This window comes from Ovis aries, chromosome 7, assembly GCF_016772045.2.
Source record: "Ovis aries strain OAR_USU_Benz2616 breed Rambouillet chromosome 7, ARS-UI_Ramb_v3.0, whole genome shotgun sequence".
Classification (NCBI taxonomy): Eukaryota; Metazoa; Chordata; class Mammalia; order Artiodactyla; family Bovidae; genus Ovis; species Ovis aries.
This window is the reverse complement of record NC_056060.1, coordinates 12,313,134-12,341,024: the sequence shown is the minus strand read 5'-3', so window position 1 is coordinate 12,341,024 and position 27,891 is coordinate 12,313,134. Positions and strand designations below refer to the sequence as shown.

At 53.7% G+C, this 27,891-nt stretch overlaps 1 protein-coding gene across 1 annotated transcript in view; it reads left to right on the top strand.

Annotated features, from left to right (window-relative positions):
• The first annotated feature begins 632 nt into the window (after positions 1 to 632).
• IGDCC4 (immunoglobulin superfamily DCC subclass member 4) overlaps positions 633 to 27,891 on the top strand; it is a 38,823-nt gene continuing 11,564 nt past the window's right edge. The window contains exons 1-10 of the mRNA XM_027971500.3: positions 633 to 722; positions 10,715 to 11,065; positions 11,701 to 11,842; positions 18,559 to 18,695; positions 19,926 to 20,066; positions 23,252 to 23,407; positions 24,120 to 24,533; positions 24,986 to 25,150; positions 25,684 to 25,821; positions 26,583 to 26,753. Of these exons, the coding sequence (XP_027827301.2) occupies positions 653 to 722; positions 10,715 to 11,065; positions 11,701 to 11,842; positions 18,559 to 18,695; positions 19,926 to 20,066; positions 23,252 to 23,407; positions 24,120 to 24,533; positions 24,986 to 25,150; positions 25,684 to 25,821; positions 26,583 to 26,753 (1,885 nt within the window). The 5' untranslated portion in view covers positions 633 to 652. The remainder of the gene's footprint in view (positions 723 to 10,714; positions 11,066 to 11,700; positions 11,843 to 18,558; positions 18,696 to 19,925; positions 20,067 to 23,251; positions 23,408 to 24,119; positions 24,534 to 24,985; positions 25,151 to 25,683; positions 25,822 to 26,582; positions 26,754 to 27,891) is intronic.

The following is a 27,891-nucleotide window of genomic DNA, read 5'->3' as shown; positions in this document are numbered from 1 at the left end:
GATGAGGAGGGAACCGCGTGTCCCCAGAGGGTCTGTCGGAGGAGAAGCTAAGGAGGATTCAGGCCAGGACCTGGGCTGGAATGGACTGGCTCAAATGGCAAGATGGGGTTATCAGGACAGAAACCAAGGCCTTGAATCTGCCTCCCCTGAGCCTGGAACCCAGACGTTGGAGACCCTGAGGCAGCTGCAGAGAAAAGGAATAGAGACATCGAGGCAGAAAGAGATCCTGAGACAGAGAGGAAGAGACAAACAGCCCCAGAAACCAACTGCCCAAATGGGGGTGCCCATGGCAAGCCAGAGCCGGCGAGGCACACGCGCGCAGACCCCAGCAGGGCGGAGCACCCGCGAGGCGCAGGTCACAGCACAGGGCCAGGGTCCCTGGCGGGGCTCGACCGGCCGCGCTCGCCTGGCGCCCCCGCCTGGGCGGCTCGCCCAAGATGGCGATGGAGGGGCGGGCGAGGCGGCAGCAGCCCCGGCCCCCGCGCCGGCCCCCGCTCAGGCCCGGGCCCCCGAGGCCGCGCCCCCGCCCGCGGCGCCGCGCCTCCCCGGGCCACTGACGCCCGGCGCGCCCTCCCCCGGCGGCGGCGGCGGCGGCGGCGGCGGCCGAGGCGCGGGGAGGCGGCGGCGGCGGCGGCAGCCCGGGCCCGGCCCCATGTCGCGGGGGAACGCTGGCCGCGGCAGCGGGCTCATCGCGCTGACCTTCTGCCTGCTGACCGCGCGCGGTAAGGGCGGGCGCCCAGGCAGCGGCGGGAGCGCCTGCGGGGTGACTGTGCGCCCCGGGCTGCGTGGGGCTGCGGGGCCGCCGCGCCCCGAGTCCCGAGCGAATAGGGACCGTGGGGGCGCCGGCTGCGCGCCCTGGTGCCGGTGATGCCTGCGCTCCGGGGTCCGCGAGCCTCGGCTGGTGGCGTTCGCGGCGCGTACTTGTCCATAGGGGGTGTGTATGTCCTTGGTTTGTGGAGTCCGGAGTGAGTGTACGAGTGTGTGTGTGTGTCTGTGTGTGTGTGCGCGCGCGCGCGCGCAGAGGGTGGGGAGGGGGCTTCTGCCTGGCGCACAGGTCCGCAGTGCGTGGCCGATCGCTGCGTGGCATCGCGGGCAGTGGCTGCGGTGCCGGTGGTTTGTGCGGGGCGGGTACTGCCTTGTACGCGCGCGTTTCCTGGTTGGGAGTGTGAAAGAGGAGGGGTGTGTGTTGAGATTGTGTGTAATTGTGTTCATGGCACTGAGCTAATATTTGGCCTTGGCTTTTGGGGAGTGTCCTTGCCCTTGGTGGGGGGACAGGAGTAGGAGATTCCGGATTGACTGGGGTTAGTTTTGATAAAATACTCAACTTTGTCCAGTGGGTGTGTCCCTGAGGCTGGTTGTGGGGAGAGTGGGGGACTGTTGCCTCCCCCAAAACCCGAGGCCCGGAGTGGGCTGGGGGAGGGGGCAGGAATCAGTTGCTTTCGTGGACGAGTCCAGTACTCGCTGTCGGGCTGGGACGCGTGTCACTTCTGCCCCACCCCCCAGGGACACATCTGAAAAGCGTTGACGAGGTCAGCAAGGCCCCCTCCAGCCCCCCAGCACAGGGCGCATTGGGGGTAGGTAACTCTCCAGAGTTGTCCTAGCTGGAGAAAGGGCTGGGGATGGGGTGACGGAGTCCCAAGTGTCTGTGCTTAAGGGAGCCTTTTTCCACCCCGGGCCCGCTCCCTTTCGGCCCTGTGTGCGTTTGGGGGGCGGCCCAGGGGGAAGGTGGTTCGGAGCGCTGGGGAGGGGGATGGGCTGCCCGCTTTGTTCGCCTAGTCCTTGCCTTCCCTGCTTAGCGGGGAGCTGAGGATGTGTCCGGGGCTAGTCGGGGAGGGACTTGGCGGTGGGGGTGGGGAGGGGGATTTCTCTCCAGCTGCTGCGGCTTTCCAGAGAGACTCAGCCAGGCCACGTGGGAGGGAGGCAAGGACGGCGGAGGGGGGAAGGAGCCTCCGCCTGGCCCGCCCCGGCCCTTCTCCAGGAAACCCAAACAGCGGGTGGGAAAGTATCAGGAACTACTCGGACCCCCTAGCTCCCTACAAAGACACGCCCCTTTTCAGACTTGAGTGCTGACCCGGCAGGAGGCCGCCTGGGGGCAGGGTCCCGGCCTCTGGGCCGGGGTAGTGGGGGGTCTAGGGTTGTCAGGTGGGGTGCGGGGAAGTGCCAGAGAGGCGTCTGTGCTTCTGGAGGCCTAGGGATTAACGAAGAGTTGTACCCACCCTCTTCTCCAGAGCTCCAGACCGGGGTCGGGATCATCCAGCTAAGCGGAGTCAGGGCTGGGAACTGCACTCAATCGAGCATTATGGAGTAGCGGTGGGGCCTCCCGCCAGGGGCTCAGTTTGCCTCGGAGACCTGGCCTCTCCGGACTCCGAGTGCACAAGGCCGAGCTGGGGCTCCCTTGGCAGCAGTGTGCTTGGCTGAAGCTACTGCGCTGCTGGTCCTCAGTACTAAATCCTTTGAGTGTGCAAATCTTCTCAGTCCTGGGGACACTCCCCAGGCTAGAGTTCTGACTACCCAGCCCCATCTGGATGGAGGTCATTTATTCAACAAATATTTACTGAGTACTCGTTTTGGCTAGCATGTGACCGGTGCCTGGATATAGTAAATAAGGAGGAGACTGACAGGTAGTCAGCAAAGGCTTCCTTCAGGAAGTAGTGAAGACTAGAGCTCTGTGCAGAGGGTCAGTTAGCACGGCAGGAGAGCGATGGTGGGGAGAGTTTTGCAGAGAGAACTGCACGTGCAAACGCTCAGAAGTGACTTTCTTTGGACTATCGAATAAAACTAAATATGGCTGGAGTTTAGAGTGCAAGGCATGAGGGTGGGGCAGGTTAAAGAAGAATGGGCCAGCGGCCACAGAGTGTCAAAAAGAGAAGGCTGAAAATGGAGCTGGATCCAGCTCATGAAGGGGCTTATAAGCCCCACCAGGGTTTCTGGCCTGAGAGCCCAAATGAGTCCTTGGATTTTGTTTTTTGTTTTTCTTTTGAAATATTTGCTTATTTTTGTCTGCTCTGGGTCTTCGTTGCTGCTTGTGGGCTTTCTCTAGTTCTGGAGATTGAGGGCCCTTCCCTAGTTGTGTCTGGGCTTCTCAGTGCCGGGGCTGCTCTTGTTGTGGAGCACAGGCTTTACGCATGCAGGCTCAGTAGTTGCAGCTTGCTGGCTCCAGAGCACAGACTCAGTAGTTGTGGCTCAGGAGCTTAGTTGCCCCTTTGGCATGTGGGATCTTTCTGGACCAGGGATCGAAATGGTGTCCCCTGCATTGCGGGGCGGATTCTTAACCACCAGAGCACCAGGGAAACCCTGGAGGGTTTTGAGATCTGTTTTGCATCAGCTCACTCTAACCAAGGCAGAGAATGACTGCATGGGATGGAGGCAGGAAGCTGCTACTTCTTGGGAGGCTGTGGTAGTAATCCAGAAGAGAGGGTGGTGGTAACTAAAGAGGTGGCAATTGGAATGGCCAAGTAGCTGGATTCTAGAGATATTTAGGAAGTAGAATTAGCATGATAGTTTCAGGGAGTTTGTAGAGAGTGAGGGGGTGAGAAGTAAAAAATAATAGACACTTGGGCCACCTTGACATGTTGGAGTCAAGACTGTGACTGCCTGTCTCCCCAGCGTACTTCTGGTCAGGGGTTGGGAGCTGGGGAAATGTTGATGTGAATGGGATCCTACCTGGGAGTGGTGGTGGGATGCCCAGTGCTCTGTTTTCACCACAAGCGAGAAACGGGGCTCTCCCTTACACCCAAGCAGAATTTAAAGGGTGGTGATGCAAGAGGTCAGTAGAAGGAGGGCTCTAAGAATAGGTGAGCTGCTTTCTTCTCACCAGGAAACTCCCACCTCTCATCCCTTTCTCAGTCGAGAGGCTCGAAGGCCAACCTCCATCAGTTGCAGTGTTGGGGTGGCCCTTTCTGACCTCATCTTGGGGGTTAGGAACTAGGTCAAACACAATCTCTTTTTTTTTTCAAGATTTTTAAATTTTGATGTGGACCATTTTCTAAAAATGTCTTTATTGAGTTTGTTACAGTATTGTTTCTGTTCTGTGTTTGGGCTTTTTGGCCAAGAGGCATGTGGAATCTTAGCTCCCATACCACTGATGTTGGAACAGGACATCTTAACCACTGGACCGCCAGCAAGTCCCAGACAATCTCTATTAATAGTGAATCTAAACAATCCAGTTAAACCTTCCAGTTAAACCTTCATTGATCTTGTATGTATTTTCATGGCTCAGTTAATTATAAGTTTCAAGTTGATTAATCTCACAATGAGTCTTCAAAGGTCAGCACTAAGGAAAACTTAGAAATAATTTTAGCGTGAACTAATTTTGCAGATGAGAAAACTGAGTGACTTCCCAGAGTTACATGGATGGAGACTGAACTGGGACCGTAACCAATCTCCTGGCTATTGGAGTAGCCATGCCTTCCTGGGATTCGGTACACATTAACCGGAGTTCAGTCTCTCTTCACCCCTCCCCCTCACATGAGAAGTTATCAACAACTTGGGGTTTAGCCCCCTCACTTCGTGTGTCTGGGCCTGGGCCCTGGAATCCACTCTTCCTCACCCACCCCCACCCACTGCCTCCTGTTCTGCCTCCACTCTTTCTGAGATACAGGAACCAGACTCGACACAGAATTCCAGATGCAGAACAGATGTTATTGCCAAGCAGGCCTAGGGGCTCCCAGCTCCCCGGGTCACAGGGGAGGAAGAGAAAGAGTGGCTCTGATGGGGGAGGACCCCAGCTCCAGCCTGGTCAGAGACGGGGGATGGCAGCTGGGGGGAGAGAAGAAAACCAGAGAGGATGATCTGGGCCTGACATGCCAAGAAATGGAATCCTTGTGCTTGGGGCTGGCTGGGCTGCCAGGTCCTACTGCCTCACTGCTGAGGCATCTTCTGGATTTGAGGGGCTGTGGGGTCCCTGGGGTTGGGAAGCAGAGGCTCAGGAAGCCGTCTCTCAGGTGCAAACCTGAACACGCAAGCTGGTGCAGAGTGAAGACTTCCAGATGGCTTCGTAAGAGGCTCACTTACCTTGCACATAGCTTGGAGCTCTGGCAAATGAATGGAGCATAAGAGAGACAAAGGTGGGCACTCAAGCAAGGTATTTTTAAACGGACCTTCCATATAGCAGCAGAGGTGAGGTAATGAGCTCCCCAGTCCTGGTAATGTTTAAGTACAGAATTTCTTTGAATGTGAGTTTGCTGTTCTGTCTCAGGGCTTTTTCTTTCTTTCTTTTTTTTTTTTTTGTGGCTGCACCAGACAGCTTGCACGATCTTAAGTCCTTAGTTCCTTGGTGAGGGATGAAACTCTGGCCCGCGGCAGTGAACGCAGAGAGTCCTAACCACCGGACCTCCAGGGAATCCCTGCCTTGGTGCATTTTCAGCATTTTGTTGAATCTCTCATAGGTGCCACATACTATGCTAGGCATTTCCCCACATGTATTATGCAGATAATTCCCAGCCCTGAAGGGAGTTCCTATAATTTTTCCAGATAAGGAAATGGATGTTTGGAAAAGCACAAGGGGCTCTGTGTCTTGTCGTTTTGCGTGTGTCTCTGCCTGTTCTCTCATCTGTTCAAGGACTATTTATTGAACACCTGCTGTGTGCCAGACAGTGTCTTAGGTCCTAGGCAACGCTGACCAAGACGATAATCTCAAACTTGCCTCGCTGGGGAGATAGGCAAGTCAGAAATCTGCCATGCTAACTGCAATGGCCCAGGTACCCAGGGTCCTATGGGGCAGAAAAAGGAGTGGCCTCGAGGTCAGACCCCGGGATGGCACAGCTACTGAGGGAAGACGGAGCAGCAGTGCTTTCAGAGAACAGGAAGTGGTTTGGTCCGGTGGGGGCTCCGCGTGACAGGAAACAGGAGGTAGGCCAGTCAAGCGAGGGTGGCTTTGCTGTCAAGCCTGCTGGGGCCGAGCCTGACTCCGCAGGATCACAGATGAAGGGAATGCTGTCTTCCTTGCTTCCCAGACAAGCGCCCCAAGCTCTCCTTCCAGCTGTTGTGGGAGGGGCTTAGCGGGTGGTGTGGGAGGTGCCCAAGGTGGGGGCCTGGGGAAGGAGGTTTCTGAAGGAAACTGGCTTGTGTCTCCTGGGAAAGAGAGTGGTGTTGGTGTCATGGAGAATTGCCCTTGTAGACTGAAAACAAGTTATAAATCTGTTGGGCCCTGAAATTCAAAAATGACAAGGCACTGATGTTTGTGGCAAGTTCTTGCCTTAACAAAGGTGGCATCTCAGCTTTGTCCCCCTTCTTCCCCCCACTCCCTCATCCTCTTTTCTGAGCGTTCACTGAGGAACAGAACCCTGGCTTATGCCAGGCCCCCACAAATCCTGCAGAACAGCACTGAGCTGGCCCCAGGGCTCAGCAGCGAATCTCCTTTCTGTCTGGGTCCTAATTGGCCTCATAAAATCTAATTTATCCTGCAGGTGGGTAAGATAATGCCAGAAAAAGGAGACTGAGAGATGATCCTGGGGCTTCTGAGCATAGAAGCTCTGTATCTCCAGCAGGGTCCCCCCTCCCCACCTGGGAGAGTGAGGAGAAGGGCTTGTGGGAGAGGGAGACCCCCTCGAGGAAGAAAGCTGGCCAAGCAAGTGTCCACTTTGTCCGCCCTGGCCTGAGAGGGAGGGCTGAGAAGTGCTCATGGGAGGGGCTGGGGGCAGTGGGAAGGGGGGGGGCATGAAACCACTGGGCAAACACGGCCCACTTTATGCAAAAAGATTTGGTGGTGTAGGAGCCACATTTACATGAAAGCAAACCCTGCTGTATAACAGAATAGGATGCAAAATGGGCCAGAGGTTTCAAAATAAAAGCATTTCAGGTGGTCAGTAAGCCTCCTGAGTCTGATCTCCTCTACTGCTGGGAGAATTTTGGTGAAAACAAGAACTGTGGCAGCTTTTCATTTTAAAACTAGGGAAACGGAACCAGAAAGGAAGAGAATGGACCCAAGGTCATACAATACCTGATGTACCTAGGACTCTGACTCTAGGCCAAGGCTGGTCCCACCACATCCCATGGTCTGTCTTAGGAAGGATGGGTAGGGTACCTCTGAGTGGCTGCATGCTGTGAGACCCAGGAAAAACCTTCCTTGGTGGGGACGGGCAGCTTCATGGAAGGATGTGGCACCTGAGCTGAGCCCCTAAGGATGCGCATGTCCTGGGCACAGAAGTTGGGCCCTGAGGCAGAGAGAACCTCCTCTTATTCGGGAGCAGCTCTCTCTTCAATGCTGGGTTCACCCCTGGGATGTCCAAGAAGGGCAGTTTCCCCAGACTATCTCCCAGAGAGGCGAGACCCTCCTCTGTTGGGCCTCAGTTTCCCCGTCTATAAAATGAGCAGTCTCAGGCTCTGCACATATTTCATTAACGTGAGCTGACCTGGACTCCTGGCACAGCCCTGTACCCGCTGGGGACCCCGAGTTCTCCCCACATCTACATCCCTGTTGGTTTCCACTGCCGCCTGGTCTTGCTGGGTGCTGAGCTCCTCTGAGCTGGGGCAGCCAGACATCTGCTGATCCATGAATATTCAGGAAGGAATTGGAGCCTTCTCTGGACTCTCCAGCCAGCCACGGCCCCTCTGGCCGCCATCCTGCCCGACCGAGCCCAGGCTGCTGACAGACCCAGCAGCTGCTCGGGGCCCCAACTGTTCACATTGTTTGTTCACCACGGCGGGGGATTTTCCAAGCCTCCGACATGCTTTGGGGGGCAGGGAGGCTGCCAGAGGGCTCAGGGATTCGAGTCATGTGGGGCTTTTCTTCCCTGAAACTCAAACCGACTGCTCGGTGGCGGCTGGAATGGGGCATTTGGAAGCCGCTGGGCTGACAGCCCAGGCTGGCCTTACAGCCCAGGCTGGCCTTGCCCCCACCGCGTTTGCATCAGAATCTAGGGGCTCAGATAGACAAGGGACTGGGTGTTGAGAATAGTGATTTGCATTTGTACATCCCCTTCCAGTTTATGAAGTCAAAGTATTAGTCGTTCAGCCGTGTCCAACTCTTTGCAACCCCATGGACTGTAGCCCACCAGGCTCCTCTGTCCCTGGGATTCTCCAGGCAAGAATACTGGAGTGGGCTGCCATTACCTTCTCCAGGGATCATCCCAACCCAGGGATCGAACCCGGGTTTCCTGCACTGCAGGCAGATTCTTTACCATCTGAGCCACCAGTGAGACCTCCAGTTTATGAAGTGCCTCTAAAGAATGAGTTCCCATTCCTTGATTGATGCCTGTCAGGCTTTGAACTGGAGCCCTGCCCTCCATCATCTGGTGTAATCCTCACAGGCTCCATAGTATCACCTTCATTTTACAGATGTGGAAACTGAGGCCCGGAGAGGTGAAGTGGCTTGTCACATAGCTGGTAGATGGAACGGCATGATTGGAAGCTTGATCTTCTGCCCCAGGATCAGGTGCTCTTTGTGGCTTCCTTCCCCAGTTTGGCTGGAAGCCAGGTGAGGCCAAGTGCTGCCTTCGCCTGGCTGCAGCCTCTAGTACTGCTGAAGCCAGTTGTGTCGCTGAAGGTGCCTGCAGAGCCTTTAAGAAAGGCAGAGAGGCCGTTCAGACCCCCTCTGTCTGCCTGCCTTCCCACTGCGGTGTCCTGGCTTCTGCCCTGGCCTCTGTATCTCTACCTGTCAGGACTTCTCCCCTCCGTCTTGATCCTATTCGGGGCTTTAAGTGTTGGCATGCATGTGTCTAGGTGTTGATGAGTGTAGCAGAGATTCGGGTGCACGTGTTTAGGTGTGGAAGGTATCTATAGTATCTAGATGATTCAGGCTTCTCAGATGGCTCAGTGGGTAAAGAACCCGCCTACAACGCAGGAGATGCAGAAGGCACAGGTTCGATCCCTGGGTTGAGAAGATGCCCTGGAGGAGGTCTTGGAAACCCACTCCAGTATTGTCTGGAAAATCCCATGGACAAAGGAGCCTGGTGGGCTACAGTCCATGGGGTCACAAAGAGTCGGAGACGACTGAAGTGACTGAGCCCTGCGCAGCTGGATGATACTCTGAATCAGTTTAGGAACAGGTGTGTCCCGTTCACTGAACAATCCTGCCGTCATAGAATCTCAGACATTACCCGCTATGTTTGAGTAAACAAGAGCAGGGCGGGCTGGGGGCAAGGAAGTCCCAAGGGCACACAGCTGGACTGTGACAGGTCCAGGTCCAGAACTGAGGGTCGCCTGAGTCCCGCACCGCTGTGCTGCCTGCGTGGCCCTGACGAGGCGCTGTCAGCCCTGGCCTGCCTGCTCATGAGTGCGGGCCACTGTCCTCACCTCCGTCCCTGACTCCCTCTCAGACACACCATGGTGCCTTTAAGCAAGGTGTCAGGCCAGAGGATAGGAGCGGGCCTTCAGCCTGGGAGTGTCTATGGACAAGGAGGCAGCAGGCCAACCTTGTGGGAGATACAGTGGGGAGAACCCACCATTTCCCTGTGAATAATGGTTACTAGCCTGGCTGAGATGTTGCTTAAAATGATAAACACTGGCATTTGGGTGTTTTGCCTTGACCCTGGGATGGCATTCCCTGTTCTCCTGCTCCCTTCCTCTACTGTCCACCTTTGTGGCCAGGGTGGTGTTGGAGCTGTGGGCTCTTCTGGGGCATCTGCAGAGGGTTGGAGGCCCAGGTTCTGTGCTGGCTCACTGTGTGGCTCTGGAGGAATCAGCTGCAGGGAGGAGAGTTTAACTCTTGCAGTCACTGCAGCAGAAGTGAATTGGACAATCATGGTTGAGACGACCTGCAGGATTCCAGGAGAGGGGACGACATTACTGAGCCAGGTCAGCCACTGTGCCGCTCTCCCTTACACGCGGCATCTCACTGACCACTCAGGGCAGCCTTCTGAAGAACAAATGACTGTGTCTTTTTAAATTGAGAGGCAATTCAGATGCCACAAAATTCACCATTTAAAGGGTACAAATCAGTGGGTTAAGGTTGTGCAACCATCACCACTATCTAATTCTAGAAACATTTTCAGCACCCAAAAAAGAAACCTTAGATCCCTTAGCCATCTCTCTTCATTCTTCCCTCTCCCCAGTCCCTGGCAACCATGAATTTATGGTCTTGTCTCTATGGATATGCCTATTCTGGACATTTCATAGAAATGAGATCACATTATACAATATGTGGCGTTTCATAACTGGCTTCTTTCCCTTTGCATAAAGTTGTCAAGGTTTATTTCCTCTGAGGCAAATGTCAGTTCTTCATTTCTTTTGAGAGCTGAGTAATATATTTATCCATTCGTCAAGTGATTGGGCTTCCCAGGTGGTGCTAGAGGTAAAGAATCTTCCTGCCCGTGCAGGAGGCATGAGACGCAGGTTTGATCCCTGGGTTGGGAAGATCCCTCTGGAGGAGGGCATGGCAACCCATCCCAGCGTTCTTGCCTGGAGAAACCCCATGGGCAGAGGAGCCTGGTGGGCCATAGGGTTGCACAGAGTTGAACACGACTGAAGCGACTTAGCATGCATGCACGCACAGGTGATTGGGCATTTGAGTTGCTTCCACCTTTTGCTAAGAACTGTGTTATTTTGTGGATGAGGAAGTTGAGTGGGGCTGAGGGGCGCGCATGATGGGCATGAAGCGCAGTCGTTGGCCCAAGATCACAGGCAGAGGCAGAGCTGGGATCCAGACACAGGTTTCCTTATGAGCGCTCTTTCTCCGAGGCTTGTCCCCAACCCTGGTGCAAGTGACTCAGGAGCTGGAGGCTGTGGGATGTCGGAGGACACACTCTGATGGCCCTGGTGTCCCTCCTCTACACAGGGGAGCAGCCATTGCCCCAGGAGACGACCGTGTCGCTGAGCTGTGGAGCAGGGCCGCTGCAAGTAATCCTGGGCCCAGAGCAAGCCCTGGTGCTGGACTGCAGTCTGGGGGCAGCTGCCACCGGACCCCCAACCAGCATCACGTGGAGCAAGGATGGAGGCGCCCTCCCTGAGCACGAGCACCTTCGCCTGCTACCCAATGGCTCCCTATGGCTGTCCCAGCTGCCAACAGTAGATGGCGCTGACAAGGCAGACCCTGGGGCTCCAGAGGTCATTGAGGGCAGCTATTCCTGCCTGGCCCATGGGCCCCTCGGGGTGATGGCCAGCCAGGCTGCAGTGGTCAAGCTCGCCAGTAAGTGCTACATCTGGGGCTGAGCTGAGACCCACACAACGTGGGGTGTGGGAACTGGGATCCGCCATTACAGTTACTTGCACAAAGGCTTGTCTCTGAGCCACCCCCTCTCCCTGCCTCCTGTCCTGCTCAGTGGGTCCCTTCCTGCTACTATCTGTCTCACCGTTCAATAGTCTCACTTCTTCCCCACTCTTCTGCTGCTCCTCTTTTTCCTTCCCTGTGACTTCGAGAGTCTAGACCTGTGCTTTCCTCCAGGAAGCCCACCAGAGACTTGTAAGAGTGTCAGGAGCACAACGGTGCTCCCCACGCCCGTAGAGTGTGTGGAGCTGAGCTGCATCGTCCAGCCACCCCTTGGGGGGCTCTTAGGAGGCACAGATCACCATGACATAATTTTGAGGCCAGAGGAGACACTGTAGTCTGACATGAGTAAGGCAGGGAACTCATCTGACCAGTCATCGCCACTTACCCTCTGCTTGCCTGCCTGTCTGCGTCGGGCCGAATTTTCTCTGCTCGTGTTTCTGTTGCCCCGTGCCCCTCTGTCCGTGCGTGTGTGTGTTTCACCATCCATGCTCGCTGTGCCTCCTTTCTCGTGGCCCTCTCCTGTCGCTGTATTTTCTCACTGTCCTCATCCCCAGCCCTCGCAGGCTTCTCCCTGCACCCAGAATCTCAGACTGTGGAGGAGAATGGGACCGCTCGCTTTCAGTGCCAAATCGAAGGACTGCCAACACCCATCATTACCTGGGAGAAGGACCGGGTGACGGTGCCTGAGGAGCCTCGGTGAGTGTCCTGCAGGGGAGTGGGGAGTGGGTCCCAGAGGGCCGGTAGGTTGGGCTCTGGGACATTCTTGGAAACTGGGATCCTTAGAGTCAAGGTGGCTCCATTTGCCCAAACTGACTTAGGAGCCAACCACCACCAGATGCTCAGCTCATTTCTGGTCCCAAAGAGAAATTGGGCCAGAGGTTTTTGCTCCCTAGGAGAAAAGCCACCTACCGAGCTATGCGGCTTGGGTTAAGAGCAGTGATCAAGTACTTCAGAGCATATGTAGCCTAACCACTTGTTTTATCGAGGAGGAGACCAAGGGCCAGAGAGGAGCTGTGTTTTATCCAAGGCCACACAGTGAGGCATTGGCTGGATGTTCGTTGTTTTTGCTCAGGGCCAGGAGGCTGCTGGGAGGCTTTCCCTTTGCAGGTTCCTCTAAGTTTCCACCCTAGAAACATAACTTCTTTTCTTCCCTCAGTTCCATCCAGTGGGGTGCAGCATCTGATAACTGGGTTGTGGAGAGCTTTCCTGTGTCACCCTCCTTTCTCCCCATAAAGGCAATGGAGCAATCCCAGGGAATGGTTTCTGGGGCAGAGGAGAAGCAGAGGCTAGACCCAGGACCTGATCGCTCCTGTGGCTTCCTGGGAAGGCCCAAACGTACACAGAGCTTGTCCAGAAGGCATGAGGCTCGTTTGCATCCCTGATCTTGGAATTGGTCTCGTGACTTGGCTGCCACCCCATAGATTCTTTTTTAATTGATGTGCTGGGTCTTTGTTGCTGCACATGGGCTTTCTCTATTTGCGATGAGCCAGGGCTGCTATCTAGTTGCGGCGCGTGGGTTTCTTATTTCGGTGGCTTCTTCTGTGGGTGAGAGCACAGGCTCTTTAGCACTCTGGTTACAGCAGCTGCGGCTCCCAGGCTCAGTAGTTGCAGCACATGAGTTGCTCGGAGGCATGTGGAATCTTCCCAAACCAGGGATCAAACCTGTATCCCTTGCATTGGCAGGCGGATTCTTAACCACTGTGCCACCAGGGAAGTCCCACCCCGCGGATTGTTACATTTTGGAGAGGTTTCTCCAAAGGCCTTTCCCAGCCGCCCTGCCCTCCTTTCCGTGCATCTCTCTGGCTGTAGTTACCAGCCCACTCTCTCCTCTCCCAGTTGAGGTGAGATTCCTCAGGCTCAGAAATACTGGTTTCCAGATCTCTCTGCCCTGGAACTAACCTGTCTTATAGAGTATTGAGTTGGCCCAGCTCCTCTGACTTTTATCCATGTCTCGATAGGGGTGAAAGTGTGAGAGAAAGTTCTAGATAGAAAAGCCACAGGCCACATCTCTGCAACAGTTGGAAGGGAGAAAGAAGGGTGAGAAGCCAAGATGTAAGTGATCCTGTGATTCTGGTGATCAGTCGGCCCCAGTGGTCCAACGGGTTGGACTAGATCGTGGTTTCCAAAGTGAGTTTTTTTGAGAATATTAGTCCCTAAAGATGATTCTTGGAAAAATTCTTTTTTTCCATGGTCAAATAAGACCTTGGAGTTGACAAGTCCCCTGAGAAGCCCTGTGCTGAGAAACCTGTTTAACTTGTTTAACCACCTCTTAGAGTCATTTGCTCAAAAGTGTCAGTCACTCAGCTGCATCCGACTCTGCGAATCCGTGGACTGTAGCCTGCCAGGTTCCTCTGTCCATGGGATTCTCTAGGCAAGAATACTGGAATGGGTTGCCATGCCCTTCTGCTATCCCCAGAATGAACATTCTAGGGCGGGGACCTTGGGATTGCTAACCCAGTTTCCCAGCACTGGCATGTTAAGTTCTGTGCCTCCGCGTGTGGTGCCCCTCACTGCTGGGGGTGGATGCTTCCAGCAGGTTGCTGGGTCAAGTGAGAGGTGGGAGAGAGCAGAAAACTGTCCCCACGTTAAAAGTCACGAGAGGCTCTGCTTAATGAGAGCGGTGTTTTCTCACTTAATCCCTCCCGTCATCCTTCAAGCTAAGGGTATCTTATTTTTCACATTTTCCTCTATTTACTTTGTTTATATTCCTATTAAACCCATTTTTTCAAATTCGTATAAACAGAGAAGAAGAAACAAAAATGACTCATCTTCTTACCACCCATGGAAAGCCTCTGTTAGTTTTGATGTCCACCCTCAGGACTTTTCCCCTATATGTTTATAAATATTAAAAATTTTGGCTGATATATACTGGGTATTTTTATTCAATCTTTTTTATAGAAAACAAAAATGGGATTATATTGCAATTCCTGCTGGGTTTTTTTTTCCACTTAATGCGTACAGAACCCCCTTCCAGGTCTGTCTGTGTGGCTGTGGCAGATGCTCTTCTCTGAACTGTGAAATGAGGGAACTGAGGATCAGAGACACTAGTCACTTGCCTCAAGTCACACAACTGCTGCTAAGAGTATCTGGCATTGGAGCCCTGGGGTGGATGAATTGGTGGTTGGGGTGGGGAAACCGCAGGGTCTGAAGAAGCTCCTGTTGTAGGTGGGCTTAGAGATGGATCCAGTTATGCTCAGAGGAGAGAAGTTACTTCCTCAGTGTTTCTCCACAAATAGAGGAGTTCCCGCACCTCCCAGCATCTAGTTAGGCCTCTCCCAGGAGGCTGGAGCTGCCTGTTCCTGGACTCTGGAAGCGTTTGCCCCCAAGTCCTCTGAAAATTGATCCTCATCTATAAATAAGCCAGGCTCATATGTCCCAGCACATTGTGTGTGGGGTGGGGGATAAAGAAATACCTAAAACAGCAACTTGATTATGCCCAAGGTATGTATTTTTACACATGCCCAGATAGAGTTCATGTACAAATATGCTATTCATAAACTCAACTCAGAGGTTTGAAGGAGACCATATGCCCAGGTGTAGGCTGTGCACATGTGCAGTTAATAAGCACACTCTATCAGGGTCTGTATGCATATTTTGGGCACTGACGGCAAAGTCTAGACCCTAAGGCAATTGCCTGATATTTAAACTAATTTCTAATGAGAGGGGATCATTTTTCTTCCAACCAATAATCACCAAGAGCAGCGTTTCCCAAATCACAGGCATTCACAAACTCCTGTCATAATCTTGGCCACCCCTAAGCCATTTATACAATCACTCACTTTATACATTTCTTCAAATCAACTCTCTCTTTTATAACTTTTGTGTGTGTGTGCTAAGTCGCTTCAGTCGTGTCCGACTCTTTGCGACCCTATGGACTGTGGCCTGCCAGGCTCACCCGTCCATGGGATTCTCCAGGCAAGAATACTGGAGTGGGGTGCCACTTCCTTCTCCAGGGGATTTTCCCGACCCAGGGATCAAACCCAGGTCTCTCACATTACAGGCGGATTCTTTACCGCTGAGCCACCGGGGAGGTCTGCTTGGTCACTTTGGTGGTGGTGGTTTAGTTGCTAAGTTGTGTCTGACTTTTGCGACCCCGTGGACCCCATGGAGCCTGCCAGGCTCTTCTGTCCATAGGATTCACCAGGTAAGAATACTGGAGTGGGCTGCCATTTCCTTCTCCAGAGGATCTTCCCGTACTCACACTTTAAAACAAATGGATTTAATTCCTGCAGGATCCCTGGTCCAGTCCTCTGCCCTGCCCATCTTCCAGGGTCCATCTTGTATCAGCCTCATGTGACCCTCAGCTCATATCCCTTTTCCTGGGGTGGATCTCTGAAGGGCTCTGGGTGGGGCGCCTTGGCCCTCAGGAAATTCAGAGCAGCTCTGCCATTTCTTCTCTGCTCTTGAATCCTGGGGTTCAAGTGTCGTTTTGCAGGTACAGGAAGCAGGCTCAGGCTTGGAAAGAGAATGATTCCTCCCTTTTAGATAGAAGTTGCTTTCATTCTACAAGTAGCTATTTTATTTGAAGTCCTTTTAAAACTATAAGTATACTACTAACTTAAAGGAGAAAAAGTCACCTACAGATTGACCACAGATAGCTATTACCATGATCTTATGTGAGCTTATAACACATTAACAGGGTCAGGAGTGTGAAATAGGTAGGAATTATGAAGCCCGTTTTTCAGATGAGAAACCTGAGGCCTGGACATTGGATGTCACTTGCTAAAAGTCGCATATATTGGAATCAATTCTCTCCACTATGCCACAGCTGCTTTTATTCCAGAGCCAGAAATGACAAAACAAAGTGCGTCTTTCCATTTAAATTTTTTTAAGTTTTATATTCCCAAACTAATAAATAAATGCTCGCTGTAACTAAGAAATTTAAAAGCAGAACAAAGAAGAGCCCCCCCACCCCCAGTAATCCCCCTTGCTGAGAAAACCTCGACGAATGACGTGAGCTTTACCACCCTTGACTTTTTCTGCGCACATCCTCGCATATCATTTATCTATTCTCCAAAAATAGCATTGCTTCGTAAACACTGTTTTGTGATTTCCCCCCACCCCCACCACTAACCAATGTATCTTGGACATCCTTCCAAGGACAGAGCTTTTGAAACCACATTTTTAACAAAGCAGAAAAGATATTAAATGAACATGAAAAGTGGTACCATCTCACTTCTTTGGCTGTAGCAAATGCAGCAACAGCACCACACCCAAGGAAAGATATCCGTTCCTTTGTTCGTTCATTCGGCACACATAATTAAGGCAGTATTGCTTGTCATAGGAGGTATTAGCTCTTGGATTGTTGTTTTTGTTGTTTAGTCGCTAAGTCGTGTTTTTTGCAACCCCACGGACTGTAGCCCTCCAGGCTTCTCTGTCTAGGGGGTTTCCCAGGCAAGAATACTGGACTGGGTTGCCATTTCCTCCTCCTGGGGATTTTCCCAACCCAGAGGCCAGGCCCGTGTCATTGGCAGGCGCATTCTTTACCCCTGAGCCACCAGAGAAACTCTTGGATACCTGGAGCAATATTTCCCTGGAAAGACCGGGAACCTTTGGGGTCAGGAAATGTGGGCAGCTATTGAGACTGAGGAAGGAGGAAAGGTCTTAGAGAATATAAGGTGGAGGAGCCCAGGATGGGGGTGGGGGCCTTGTTCCTGAGATGGGTCCTTGTCTTTTCCATCAAATTCTCCGTGGCAGCAGGCTGCGTCCTGGCCCAGGATTTAGCTCTAGACACCCTGCACCTCCTCGTCACTTCTCTCCTGCTGGCCCCAGCACTGCTGCAGGCAGCTCTTGGAGCTGAGGCGAAGGCTCTGGGGGCAGAGTTGAGTTTGCCTGTAGGGTGAGGGAAGGAGTGATGAAGGTTTATGCTTTTGTTCTAAGTCTTTGGGCCACAGCAGATTTCTAGGCTTATGGCCAGAATTCTCTCCCAACACCCTTGAGCTAGTGCTTTTCTCCTGTGTTTAGATTTTCTCATACCCCGCTTTCCCCACGAGCCAAGGGATCTTCGCGTGCACAGCTGCCCCATTCCCTCCCTGACCTTGACCTAGCCTGCATCCACAGTGAGAAACTAGAACTCTCACCCTTGAGCTGACCCTGCAGAGATCACAGCTAGAAAATTCAGGAAGACCCACTCCCTCCCTGCTGGGGCCAGAGCCCATTCTGCTTCCCACCACCCAGGCCCCCGTGGACACGTCTCTGCCTGGGATTGTACTGTCTCTAAGCAAGATCTCTGGGCTCTTCTAGCCCAAATTGCTTTCCAACCCTCACCAAAAGGGCAGACAACACCACCCTCATCCATCCTGCCCCTCCTCAATGTACATGTTGACTGGCGGGCGGGGGCACTTGCTGGGACTACATCCCTTCCCACTGGCATTGTTAGCCATCTAATGGCTGCTAAGACAGGCAGGTGGGAAGAACGTGGGATTTGGCACCAGGAGATGTGGGTTCCAATTTTAACTCTGCTTTAACTGTGGGACTCTGGAAAGATACCCTCCTCCCTCCAAGACTTGGTTTTGTCACCAATAAAATGAAGGCTATGATCCCCTCTATCTCTTAGGCTTGTTTCAAGGTTCAGATTGAGATGTGACTAGAAGGGAGAGGAGAGAGAAGGTAATACAGGCAGGAAGTAAACAAGTTCAAAATTTACAGAAGGTTAAAAAGTCTCCTCCTGAGAGCTCCCCAGATCACAGGTCCCCTCTCAAGACAACTGCTATGACCAGGAACATTCCGTGCAAAAGCATGTAAGTGTACATGTCCTCCACACACTGTTCTATACCATATGTATTTTGGAGATGGTTTTGTATCAGCACACAAGGAGCTGCATCCTCTTAACAGCTGCCTAGCATTCCATTCTATGAATGTACCCGAACCAATTTAGCTAGTTCCCACCCTACAGATGGACACTTGGATTGTTGCCAGTCTTTTGCTGTGGCAGACAGGGTTGGAGTGAATATTGTTAAACATACATTTTGTGTATGTGTATGAGAATATCTTGGGATGAAGTCCTTGAAGTGATGTTGCTGAGTCTAAAAGGTGCATGCAGATTTGATAAAATACTTATTTGGCTGTGTCGGGTGTTAGTTGCGGCATAGTTGTGGCTCGCAGGCTCGAGAGTGTGGGCTCGGTAGTTGGAGAGCTCAGGCTTAGTTACCCCGTGACATGTGGGATCTTAGTTCCCTGACCAAGCATAGAACCCAGGTCCCCTGCATTGGAAGGCGGATTCTTAACCTCTGGACCACCAGGGAAGTTCCAGTATCTTGTAGTTTTAATTTGCATTTATTACGGGTGAGCTTAGTAAGCCACAGTAGGTGTTTCAGGAAGGAGGGGGAGGTGGGTTCAGGACAGTTGGGGCACCGCCACCCTCCCTGTAGAGCTCCTGTCCGCCTCACAGGTGCCCTCTGTCCCTTCCCAAGGCTCATCACCCTTCCCAACGGGGTCCTCCAGATCCTGGATGTACAGGAAGGTGATGCAGGCTCCTACCGCTGTGTGGCCACCAACTCAGCACACCAGCGCTTCAGCCAGGAGGCCCTACTCCGCGTGGCCCACAGAGGTAAGGGGGCTGGCCGGATGGGGCAGTCATCCATCTCAGAGCTGGGAGGGACCTCAGGTGGTCCAAGACCTGCCTTCAAATAGGTGACAGATGAGGCCGTGAAGCCCACAGAAGGCAATGCCACCCAAGTCAGAGAGAGCACTTGGGGCTGGAACCCAAGACTTCCGGTCCAGGGCGCCCTTCCTGCTGAGACTGTTTCCGTAGGTGGATGGAGTGTCCAGGGCTGGGGACGGGTGCAGGGAGGTGAGGTGTCTGTGGAGAGGGTAGGTGCCAGCCCCTGCCCTGGGGGAGCCGCCCCGTGCTGCTTGCTGTGCATCTGGCTCCTAGAGGTCTGGGACTATTCTTTCCATTTCCCTGAAAATCTCCCGTCCCAGAGTGACGCGGTAGAAAGGACACAGGCTTTGGGGTCAGAACGACCTGGTTTGAATCCTGGCTTCTCTACGCACCATCTGTGTGACCCTGGGCTCCTTATCAAATGTCCAGCCCAGGGAGGTGGTGAGAATCGCCAGGATAGGAATGGGAAGTGCCTGGTGCCTGGCGAGTGTTCAATAGATCTCACTTCAGGCCTCCCGCAAAGGCCTCTGTCTTGCCTTCCTTTGCCAAGGCAGCTCCCCTCGACCCCCACCCCTCCACTCATCTCTTCCCATCCCCCTCTCATCCCGTCCACTTTCCCTCCCACTCTATTTCTGGGGCTTAGCTGATGAGCTGAGTCTGGTTTGCTGCCCGTTCAGTGCCCGGGGTCTCTGCCTCCACCTGCTGGACAAACCGGGTATTTACCATGCTGACCCAGGGACCCAGGGTCATGCTGAGAACTCAGCAGGGAATGGGTGCTCCCGGCGCCGCCACGCTGGCAGAAACTCGAGCCCTTCCCCTGCCTTCCCCACATGGGAGCTGAGGCGCTCCAGGGAAGGGACTGGCCAGAACTGGAGACTCCAACTGTTGACTTCAAGTCCAGACTGCAAGTCTACTCTTGACTCTGCTGGCTCTCTGCCTTGAGGGTGGGTTCCATCCAGCAGGAAGAATGGGGGCGCTGTGTCGGAGGCCCAGTTATTCTTCTCTGGCTCCCAGAGAAAGACCTCTGAGTTCCAGTCCCAGCTCTGTTGAACTACGCAGCTGCTCTCCCATCTGTCCGATGGAACCCTGGCTGCCCCACCTGTCTCACCAAGTGACTGAGCACCAGGTAAGGGGCTGACTGTGAAGACGCCTGATGGTAAGGCTACCTCTCTCCAGGGTCCCTGGCATCCGCTGGAGGGCAGGACGTGGTCATCGTGGCAGCCCCGGAGAACACCACCGTGGTGTCTGGCCAGAGTGTGGTGATGGAGTGTGTGGCCTCAGCTGACCCTACCCCTTTTGTGTCCTGGGTTCGACAGGGTAAGTGGAGGGAGAGGACTTGAGGGCATGGGAGAGGAAGGGGGTGACGTTGCACACACCCCCAAGTCAAGGATCTATGAGCGTGACCACAGTATGGTCACCAACCTTTGGTGTGGCAGGAACCAACTTCTGTCCCAGAGTGGAGTGTGGGTAGAGGAGCCTGGACCAAATGAATCAATCCGTATAGCAAGTTTCTTTTATGAAGCTCACTCAGTCTGCCTCTCACAAAATCACTCTTGAGACCTTTCTTGGGGGTGGGCGCTGGGCTGTTTCTCCACCTTCTATGTTTCCAGTCCTTACAACAGTGAGTGTGGGGCCAGTGAGTCAGGGAGCACTTGGACTCTCTGCTGGTCTAACTACACAGCCCCTCCTGGTCCACCCAGTCTGCTCCTGCCTTTGTGTGCCCGGCTTCATGCTGGGCACAGTGAGTGAAAGACCCAGGTGAAAGAGATGGGGCCCCTGCCCTCTGATCTCACAGTCTGTGTAAGGGAGATAAACACATGTCCGTGAAGAGACTTGATGGTATCCGGCAGCAAGTGATGAGTGCCAAGCAGGGCTGCATTACAGAGGATGCTGTCAGGGTAATGAGAGCGCCGGGCCAACATAACCTTCCAGTCTACTGAGCACGAAACCCACTTTCCTGCTGGAGCCTCCTAGAGCAGTTCAAAGAGGTTAAGGGCCAGGGCTGTTATTCCTGGTGGGCAGATGAGGGTACTAAAGCTCAGAAAGGCAGGTGGAAAGCCAGGACCCAAACTTTAGAGCCTGTTCCTTTTCTGGTACACCACCCCCTACAGCTCTGAATGGAAGAAAAGCAAGGATTTCTTGTTTCCACTTGTCAATAAGAAGTGACTTGGGACTTCCTTGGTGGCTCAGACGGTAAAGCGTCTGTCTACAATGTGGGAGACCCAGGTTCGAGCCCTGGGTTGGGAAGATCCTCTGGAGAAGGAAATGGCAATCCACTCCAGTACTGTTGCCTGGAAAATCCCATGGATAGAGGAGCCTGGTAGGCTATAGTCTAAGGGGTCGCAAATAGAACTGAGTGACTTCACTTGTCCCAAGTTGATGGCAGAAGTAAGTCTTAAATCCAGCTATTTCTACCCCTCTTCCCTGGTTCAGTCCATGATCCCACACTCCCTTTTGTAAGTTTGTATCTCACACTCAAGGCTATATAATGATGAATACATAGACTTTAAAGAAAAATAATACCCCAAGATGACTGTGTACCCCCACCGAGCTGATGAGAAAGAACAGTGCTGCTCATCTGTGCCTCTCTGACCTACCTGACCTCACTGGACTCCTGACACTTGCCTAGTTAGGGGGAATCTTAGGCCAGCAGGACCCTCATAGTATTATTGGGGTAAGCCTGTGATGTCACCCAATTCTATCATCAGTGCTTCTCAAATCCTGACCAGGCATCAGGATGACCCAGGAGCTTCTTCAAACTGCAGACTCCCTCCCTTCACGCCTGAAAGATCATGACCCCGGATTCTTAATGTTTAACAAGTTCCTAAGGTCCTTCTACCGAAAGTGTGGTCTTTACCTACCTCCTGGGTGAAGTTAGAAATGCAGAATCTAGGGTGCCTGACGCCTCTGCATCTTAACGAGGTCTCTTGTGATTCTGTGATTTGTTTGCACAGTTGGGGATTTGAGAATTGCTGTCCTAGAGGGTCCAGACACTGTGGTTCTGGGATCTCACTTGAAACTCTGCTAATACCACACTTAGAAGACAGAGACTGGCTTCACTCCTGTCCCTGGGTGCTGTTCCTTTTCCAGGAACTTACTCCACTTAAGTCTGGAGAAGGAAATGGCAACCCACTCCAGTATTGTTGCCTGGAGAATCCCATGGACAGAGGAGCCTGGTGGGTTACAGTCCATGGGGTCGCAAAGAGTCAGACACGGCTGAGTGAGTAACACAACACAACAACTCCACTAAGTCAGGCAAGGGGCATGGCTTTTTTGTTCTGTTTTGTTTTCTTCTGATGGCAAAAGGTGTACATATTCATTATAGAAAACTAAGGAAAAACAGAACCAGTAGACATCCCACCACTCAGAGATTAAATTGCTAACATATGAGTGTGTTTTCTTCCAGAGTTTTTTTCTATGCACATGTATATTTTCCCCCCAAATAAAAGCTTGCTGTATTTACAGTTCCAAGTCTTGTTTTCATTCAACAGTATATCATAAGCATCTCCCCATCTTTATTTTATTTATTTATTTTTGGCTACACCATGCTGATTGTGGGATCCTAGTTCCCTGACCAGGGATTGAACCCGTATCTCCTGCAGTGGAAGTTCAGAGTCCTAACTACTGGACTACTTGGGGCTTCCCTCTCCATCTTTAAAGCTTTTTCAAAAAATAATTTTAATAACTGATAGTCCATCATTTGAGTATAGGCATTATTTAATTTTTGAAGTCTTTCCCAGTTGTCCACTGTTACCGTTAACACTGAGGCGATCAGCACTGTTAACAGCTCCCCACCACAGGGTGCCCACAAGTGGAATCCGGGCTTCAAGGTCAAGCTGGAGCCCCTGTATAGCCCTATCTGCATTTACCCTTTCTCAGGCATTGCAACTTACTGTCTTTAAAAACGTTCCCACTTTAATAGGTGAAAATGAACATCTGTGTTTTGACATGCATTTGGTTTTGTGAAGTAGAATAGTTTTTTTGTTTCTTGGCGGTTTGCATTTCAGCTCCTGACTGTAAGGCAAGGGCTTTCAAAATGCTTCTCACTTCACATCAAAATAAACTTCAGGTATTCAGGCCTCTGGTTATGGTGCAGATCTTTCCAGCCCTATCTTCATCATAGCCCTGGGCTGAGATCATACTGCAGGAGTGTGTCCTTGAGAGAAATGAATTGAACAGTAAATGGTAACAGTTGTAACTGAGTGGTGTTCAGAGCACCTATTAATGTGCCTGCTTCGTGTGGGCCAGTCTCACAGACCTTATTGGTTCCACCCTCAGAACAGCCCTTCCAGCGAGGGACTATCTCCCCACCGTACAGAGAGAGACCCTAGGGCTCAGCGGGGATCACCGGTCTAGCAAATGGAGGAACTGACCCAACCAGAGACTGTTAGGTTCTCTTAACCCGGGTGGAGAGGGCGCCCGCACTCGAGGTCTGAGGTCCGGAGAGTGGATGGAGGGGAAGCCGTCAGCTCCCCGCTCCAGCACTCTCCCTCCTCCCGCAGACGGGGAGCCCATCTCCACCGATGTCATAGTCCTGGGCCGCACCAACCTACTCATCACCAGCGCGCAGCCCCGCCACTCTGGCGTCTACGTCTGCAGAGCTAACAAGCCCCGCACTCGGGACTTCGCCACCGCAGCCGCCGAGCTCCGCGTGCTGGGTGAGGAGGGGTGGAGGGTGAGATGGGGCAAAGGACCGGGGAGCAGGTGTAGGGGGAGACTGCAGTGCGGAGGATTAGCGGGGCCTGAGCGCAGGAGGAATAGGAAGTGGGAAAGCGGGCAAGTGGGCGTGTCAGAGGCGACGGTGGAGAATGAAAAGGGAAGAAGATAAGGCTGAGGGGGGCGGGGTCCCAGCACCTGGGGAGGAGTCCTTCGTAAGGGGGTGGGGTGCCTTGGACAGACTAGGTAACTAGAGGAGACAAGTGTGGGAGGAGATTGGAGGACGGAGTTGAGGAAGAGGAGAGGGGTGATAAAGGGCATTGCTTGGGTTATTGGAGAGGTGGTCTGGGTGGGATCCGGGTAATGTGGGGAAGGATGAGAGTGAGGTTATTCGGGGGGGGGGGGGCTACATGTGATAGGTGTGGGGTCCTGGGAGGTAGGGGAGGCGGAATAAGTGCGGGAGAAGGGTTAGATCCTGGAGAAGCCAGGGTATTTGGGGAGGCCGAGGAGGCCTGGAGAGAATGGTTAGTGTAGGGCCGGGGTAGAAGGAGGAAGCGAGCTAGAGCTGCGCTGCTGAGGGTATTTTGGGGGGACGGGTGAATCAGGGAGAGGTGAGAATGAGTGAGGGGCTGCGGGAGTCCCTTGGGTATTTGGAGGCGTTGCAGGCCTCTAGCGGCGGGAGCGCGCAGTCAGCGTCCCTCTCCGGTCCCCCAGCCGCTCCAGTCATCTCGCAGGCGCCGGAGGCGCTGTCGCGGACGCGGGCCAGCACCGCGCGCTTCGTGTGCCGCGCGTCCGGCGAGCCGCGGCCGTGGCTGCGCTGGCTGCACGACGGGGCGCCGCTGAGACCCAACGGGCGCGTCAAGGTGCAGGGCGGCGGCGGCAGCCTGGTCATCACGCAGATCCGCCTGCAGGACGCCGGCTACTACCAGTGCGTGGCCGAGAACGGCGCGGGAACGGCGTGCGCCGCTGCGCCGCTGGCGGTCGTGGTGCGCGAGGGGCTCCCCAGCGCCCCCACGCGGGTCACCGCCACGCCGCTGAGCAGCTCCGCCGTGCTGGTGGCCTGGGAGCGGCCCGAGCTCCACAGCGAGCAGATCATCGGCTTCTCCCTGCACTACCAGAAGGCGCGGGGTGCGTCTGCCCAGCAAAGGCCTACTGCAGGGCGTGCCTCCGCGGTGGGGGTTAGGGACGGGCACAGGCTGGATGATTGAAGGCTGCCTTTGGGATAGGATGGGATGGGGTGAGAGACCTGTGTGTAGATGTGGGTTAGCGCATTTCCCCTTCAGCGAGAGGAGCAGCGAGAGGATGCTTCTCCCAGGGAAAATGCCTTGGCATTCCTGGAGCCAGCTTGTTAATTGCAGCAGGGAGTCACTTCAGTTACACGCTAGAAAAGACTTCTAACCAGTGGGAGGAACTAATACAGTGCGACTAGATGTCAGGGGAGTTTATAGTCTCCTACTCAGATTATCTGGAATGATTTAGCTAGAAAGAGGCTATTTCAGGGACTGGACAACATGAAGGATTCCCTAGACAGCTTTGAGCAGTGACCCTGTGACAGACACTTTGTCCCCTAACCCACTCAGGCGTGGACAATGTGGAATACCAGTTTGCAGTGAACAATGACACCACTGAGCTACAGGTTCGAGACCTGGAACCCAACACAGACTACGAGTTCTACGTGGTGGCCTACTCGCAGCTGGGGGCCAGCCGCACCTCCTCCCCAGCACTGGTCCACACACTGGATGATGGTAGGGCCTCTGCACCTGCCGTGGGTACCTTGGGCCCCAGGGAATTCCCTGGGGATGGTAGCTTAGTTTCTCTTAACTCCTATACGCCAAGGTGCTTTTACATGCCTTGTGCCATCTTTTGCGCCCTGTAAAAGAGTGGGCAAGGGTTCATCTCCCTAATTTGCAGTTGGAGAAACTGAGGCCCAGAAAGTGAGTGACTTGCCCAAGGTCAATAGTGCAGCTGGGACTTGAGCCCAGGTTTCATGACTGCCTGTAATCAGGTGGCCCTTCGCTGCACCCAGGTACCATCCAGTCAGACAGGAGCCAGTGACAGTCTGCTGGATGTAGGAGACTGTGCTGGGGGAATGTCCTAGGAAGGCTGTCCCATCCTCTCCAGCTTGGGGCTCCCCTGAGAGGCTCCCTTTCCTCCCTCAGATCCTGGTCCTGGGCCTACTTCTGACTTGCTGTGTGACCTGGGCAAGTCTCTGGCCACTCCTGGGCCTCACCTTCCACGTCGGTGGAGCAGAGCTCATGCTGACGTTCTTCTGTCTCAGTCCCCAGTGCAGCACCCCAGCTCTCCCTGTCCAGCCCCAACCCCTCGGACATCAGGGTGGCGTGGCTGCCCCTGCCTCCCAGCCTGAGCAATGGGCAGGTGGTGAAGTACAAGATAGAGTACGGTTTGGGAAAGGAAGGTGAGTGGGGGCAGGAATCAGTGAGGTGAGGGGTCGGTCAGAGCAGCTGGTGGAGTAGGGCAAGGTAAATCTAGAAAAGGGGAAGGTGGGCTGGGGGTTGAGAGGGCAGGAGTGGAAGGAAAGGCTCAATCAGAGGGCTCGCTCAAGACAGGGGTAGGGCTGGGGGCTAGCCCCACCTTCTATACAGCGTAATCTGACAGTCCCTACTGCAGGCTCCTTGTCTGTGAAGTGAGGCAGGTGACCTAGGTAATCCCTGGGGTCCCTCCCAGCTTAGAAGGGATAGGGAGGTGCAGGGCTTGCTTGTGGGATTGAGGGAAATGAGGCATGGGTGAGGTGTTAGGACAGATGTCAAGAATCTCGGGGAGGAGGAATGAAATTGATGAAGACACAGGAGAAAGCAATTGGTTGGGAGCCAGGGGGCCAGGGCGAGGAGGGAGGGAAGGGTGAGGAAGGGAGCTTGGGTGGTCGATAGGGCTCTGGAAGAGGCGGTGCTTGGTGGCTTCACAGTCAGCCCCTCGGGCCCATGCCCTGGTGTGTGTGGGCTGGCTCCTGGGGCAGTGGGGAGCGTGTGCCCTGATTCTCCCCACTATGAGCCCAGGCTCATGGCTGGCATCAGCCAGGGTCAGAGGCCTGGGCATTCACTGAAGCATGGAGTCCATCCAGGCACTGAGGGGTCAGGGCCTGAGGTGGAAGAGTCAGTGTAGGGGGGTTTAGGAGTTCTTAAGGGGGCCACCCAGAGCCAGTGTCTTCTGTCCCAGCAGATCAGATTTTCTCCACCGAGGTGCCGGGGAATGAGACGCAGTTTACGCTGAACTCGCTTCAGCCCAACAAGGTGTATCGAGTGCGGATTTCAGCTGGCACAGGGGCTGGCTATGGGGCGCCCTCCCAGTGGATGCAGCACAGGACGCCCAGTGTGCACAACCAGAGCCATGGTATGGGGTCAGAGGGGACAGGTGGGGTGATGTGAGTGACTGTGTGGGCGTTTGGGAGCCCTTGGAACCCAGACCGAACTACCCCCTGCATGAGAGATCTACCGTGGCTGCCCCTGCTCGATGGGTGAAGAGGCAAAGGGCTGGCGTTTGTAGACCCCTGGGCTCATGTATCCCTTCCATCTGCTGTGTGCCCTTGGACAGACCATTCACAACTCCAAGACTTCACTTACTACTGCCAGGTGTATCATGAAGATTAATTAATATAAACAAAAGTTTGATACATAATTAGAACTGGTTAAGTAGTAGCAAATAGGGGACTTCCCTGGCAGTCCAGTGGTTAAGAAGCCATGCTTCCACAGCAAGAGACACAGGTTTGATCCCTGGCTGGGGAACTAAGATTCCCATGTGCTGCGAAGCACAGCTGGGAAAAAATAAATAAATAGTAGCTGCTTCTGTGATTATGACTGTTGTGGGTTTTGTTGAGAGGCCCAATAGTAGAGTGGATAAATGAAGACAAAACCTGGCATACATACTATCTGTGTCATCTTGGGCAAGTTACTGGACTTCTCTAAACCTCAGTTTCCTTATCTGTAAAATGGGGACACTAGTAGTTTTGTTATTTTGTAGAGTTGTGAGAATAAAGTTAAAATACATGCTCTGAAGTGCTTAGGACAGCATCAGACACACAGTGAGCCAACCCACTCTCAGGCTCCAAGGAGGTCTCCCCACTTCGGTGGCTCCATCCCTCCTTCCTGGCTTCAGCAACCCCTCTGATCCCCTTGCCTGCTGGTGCCCATGCCTTCATCCCTTCAGAAGATTTACAGAGCCCTCCTCTAAGTCAGGTATTAACAGCTCTGCCCCAGAAGTGCTCTTGGCCAACCTCTTTGCAAACACCCAGGAGATGTCCCCGTGTTCCCAGCACTCTGGGCTTATGGAATAGTGAGTTCTCCTCTAGACCCAGCCTGGGCCTGACCCTTAGGCTGGTGGCTGAGTGGTGAGATATATTGGGAGAACTCTGGCAAGGGCCTCACTCAGTGCTGTCTTCCTGCTTTCTGCTTTCCCATGCTTCTTCCCTCCTCCCTTCCCCGGCCTCCCCTTCTTCCTTCTCCTTCATTCTCTCACTCCTCCTCCCTTCCTG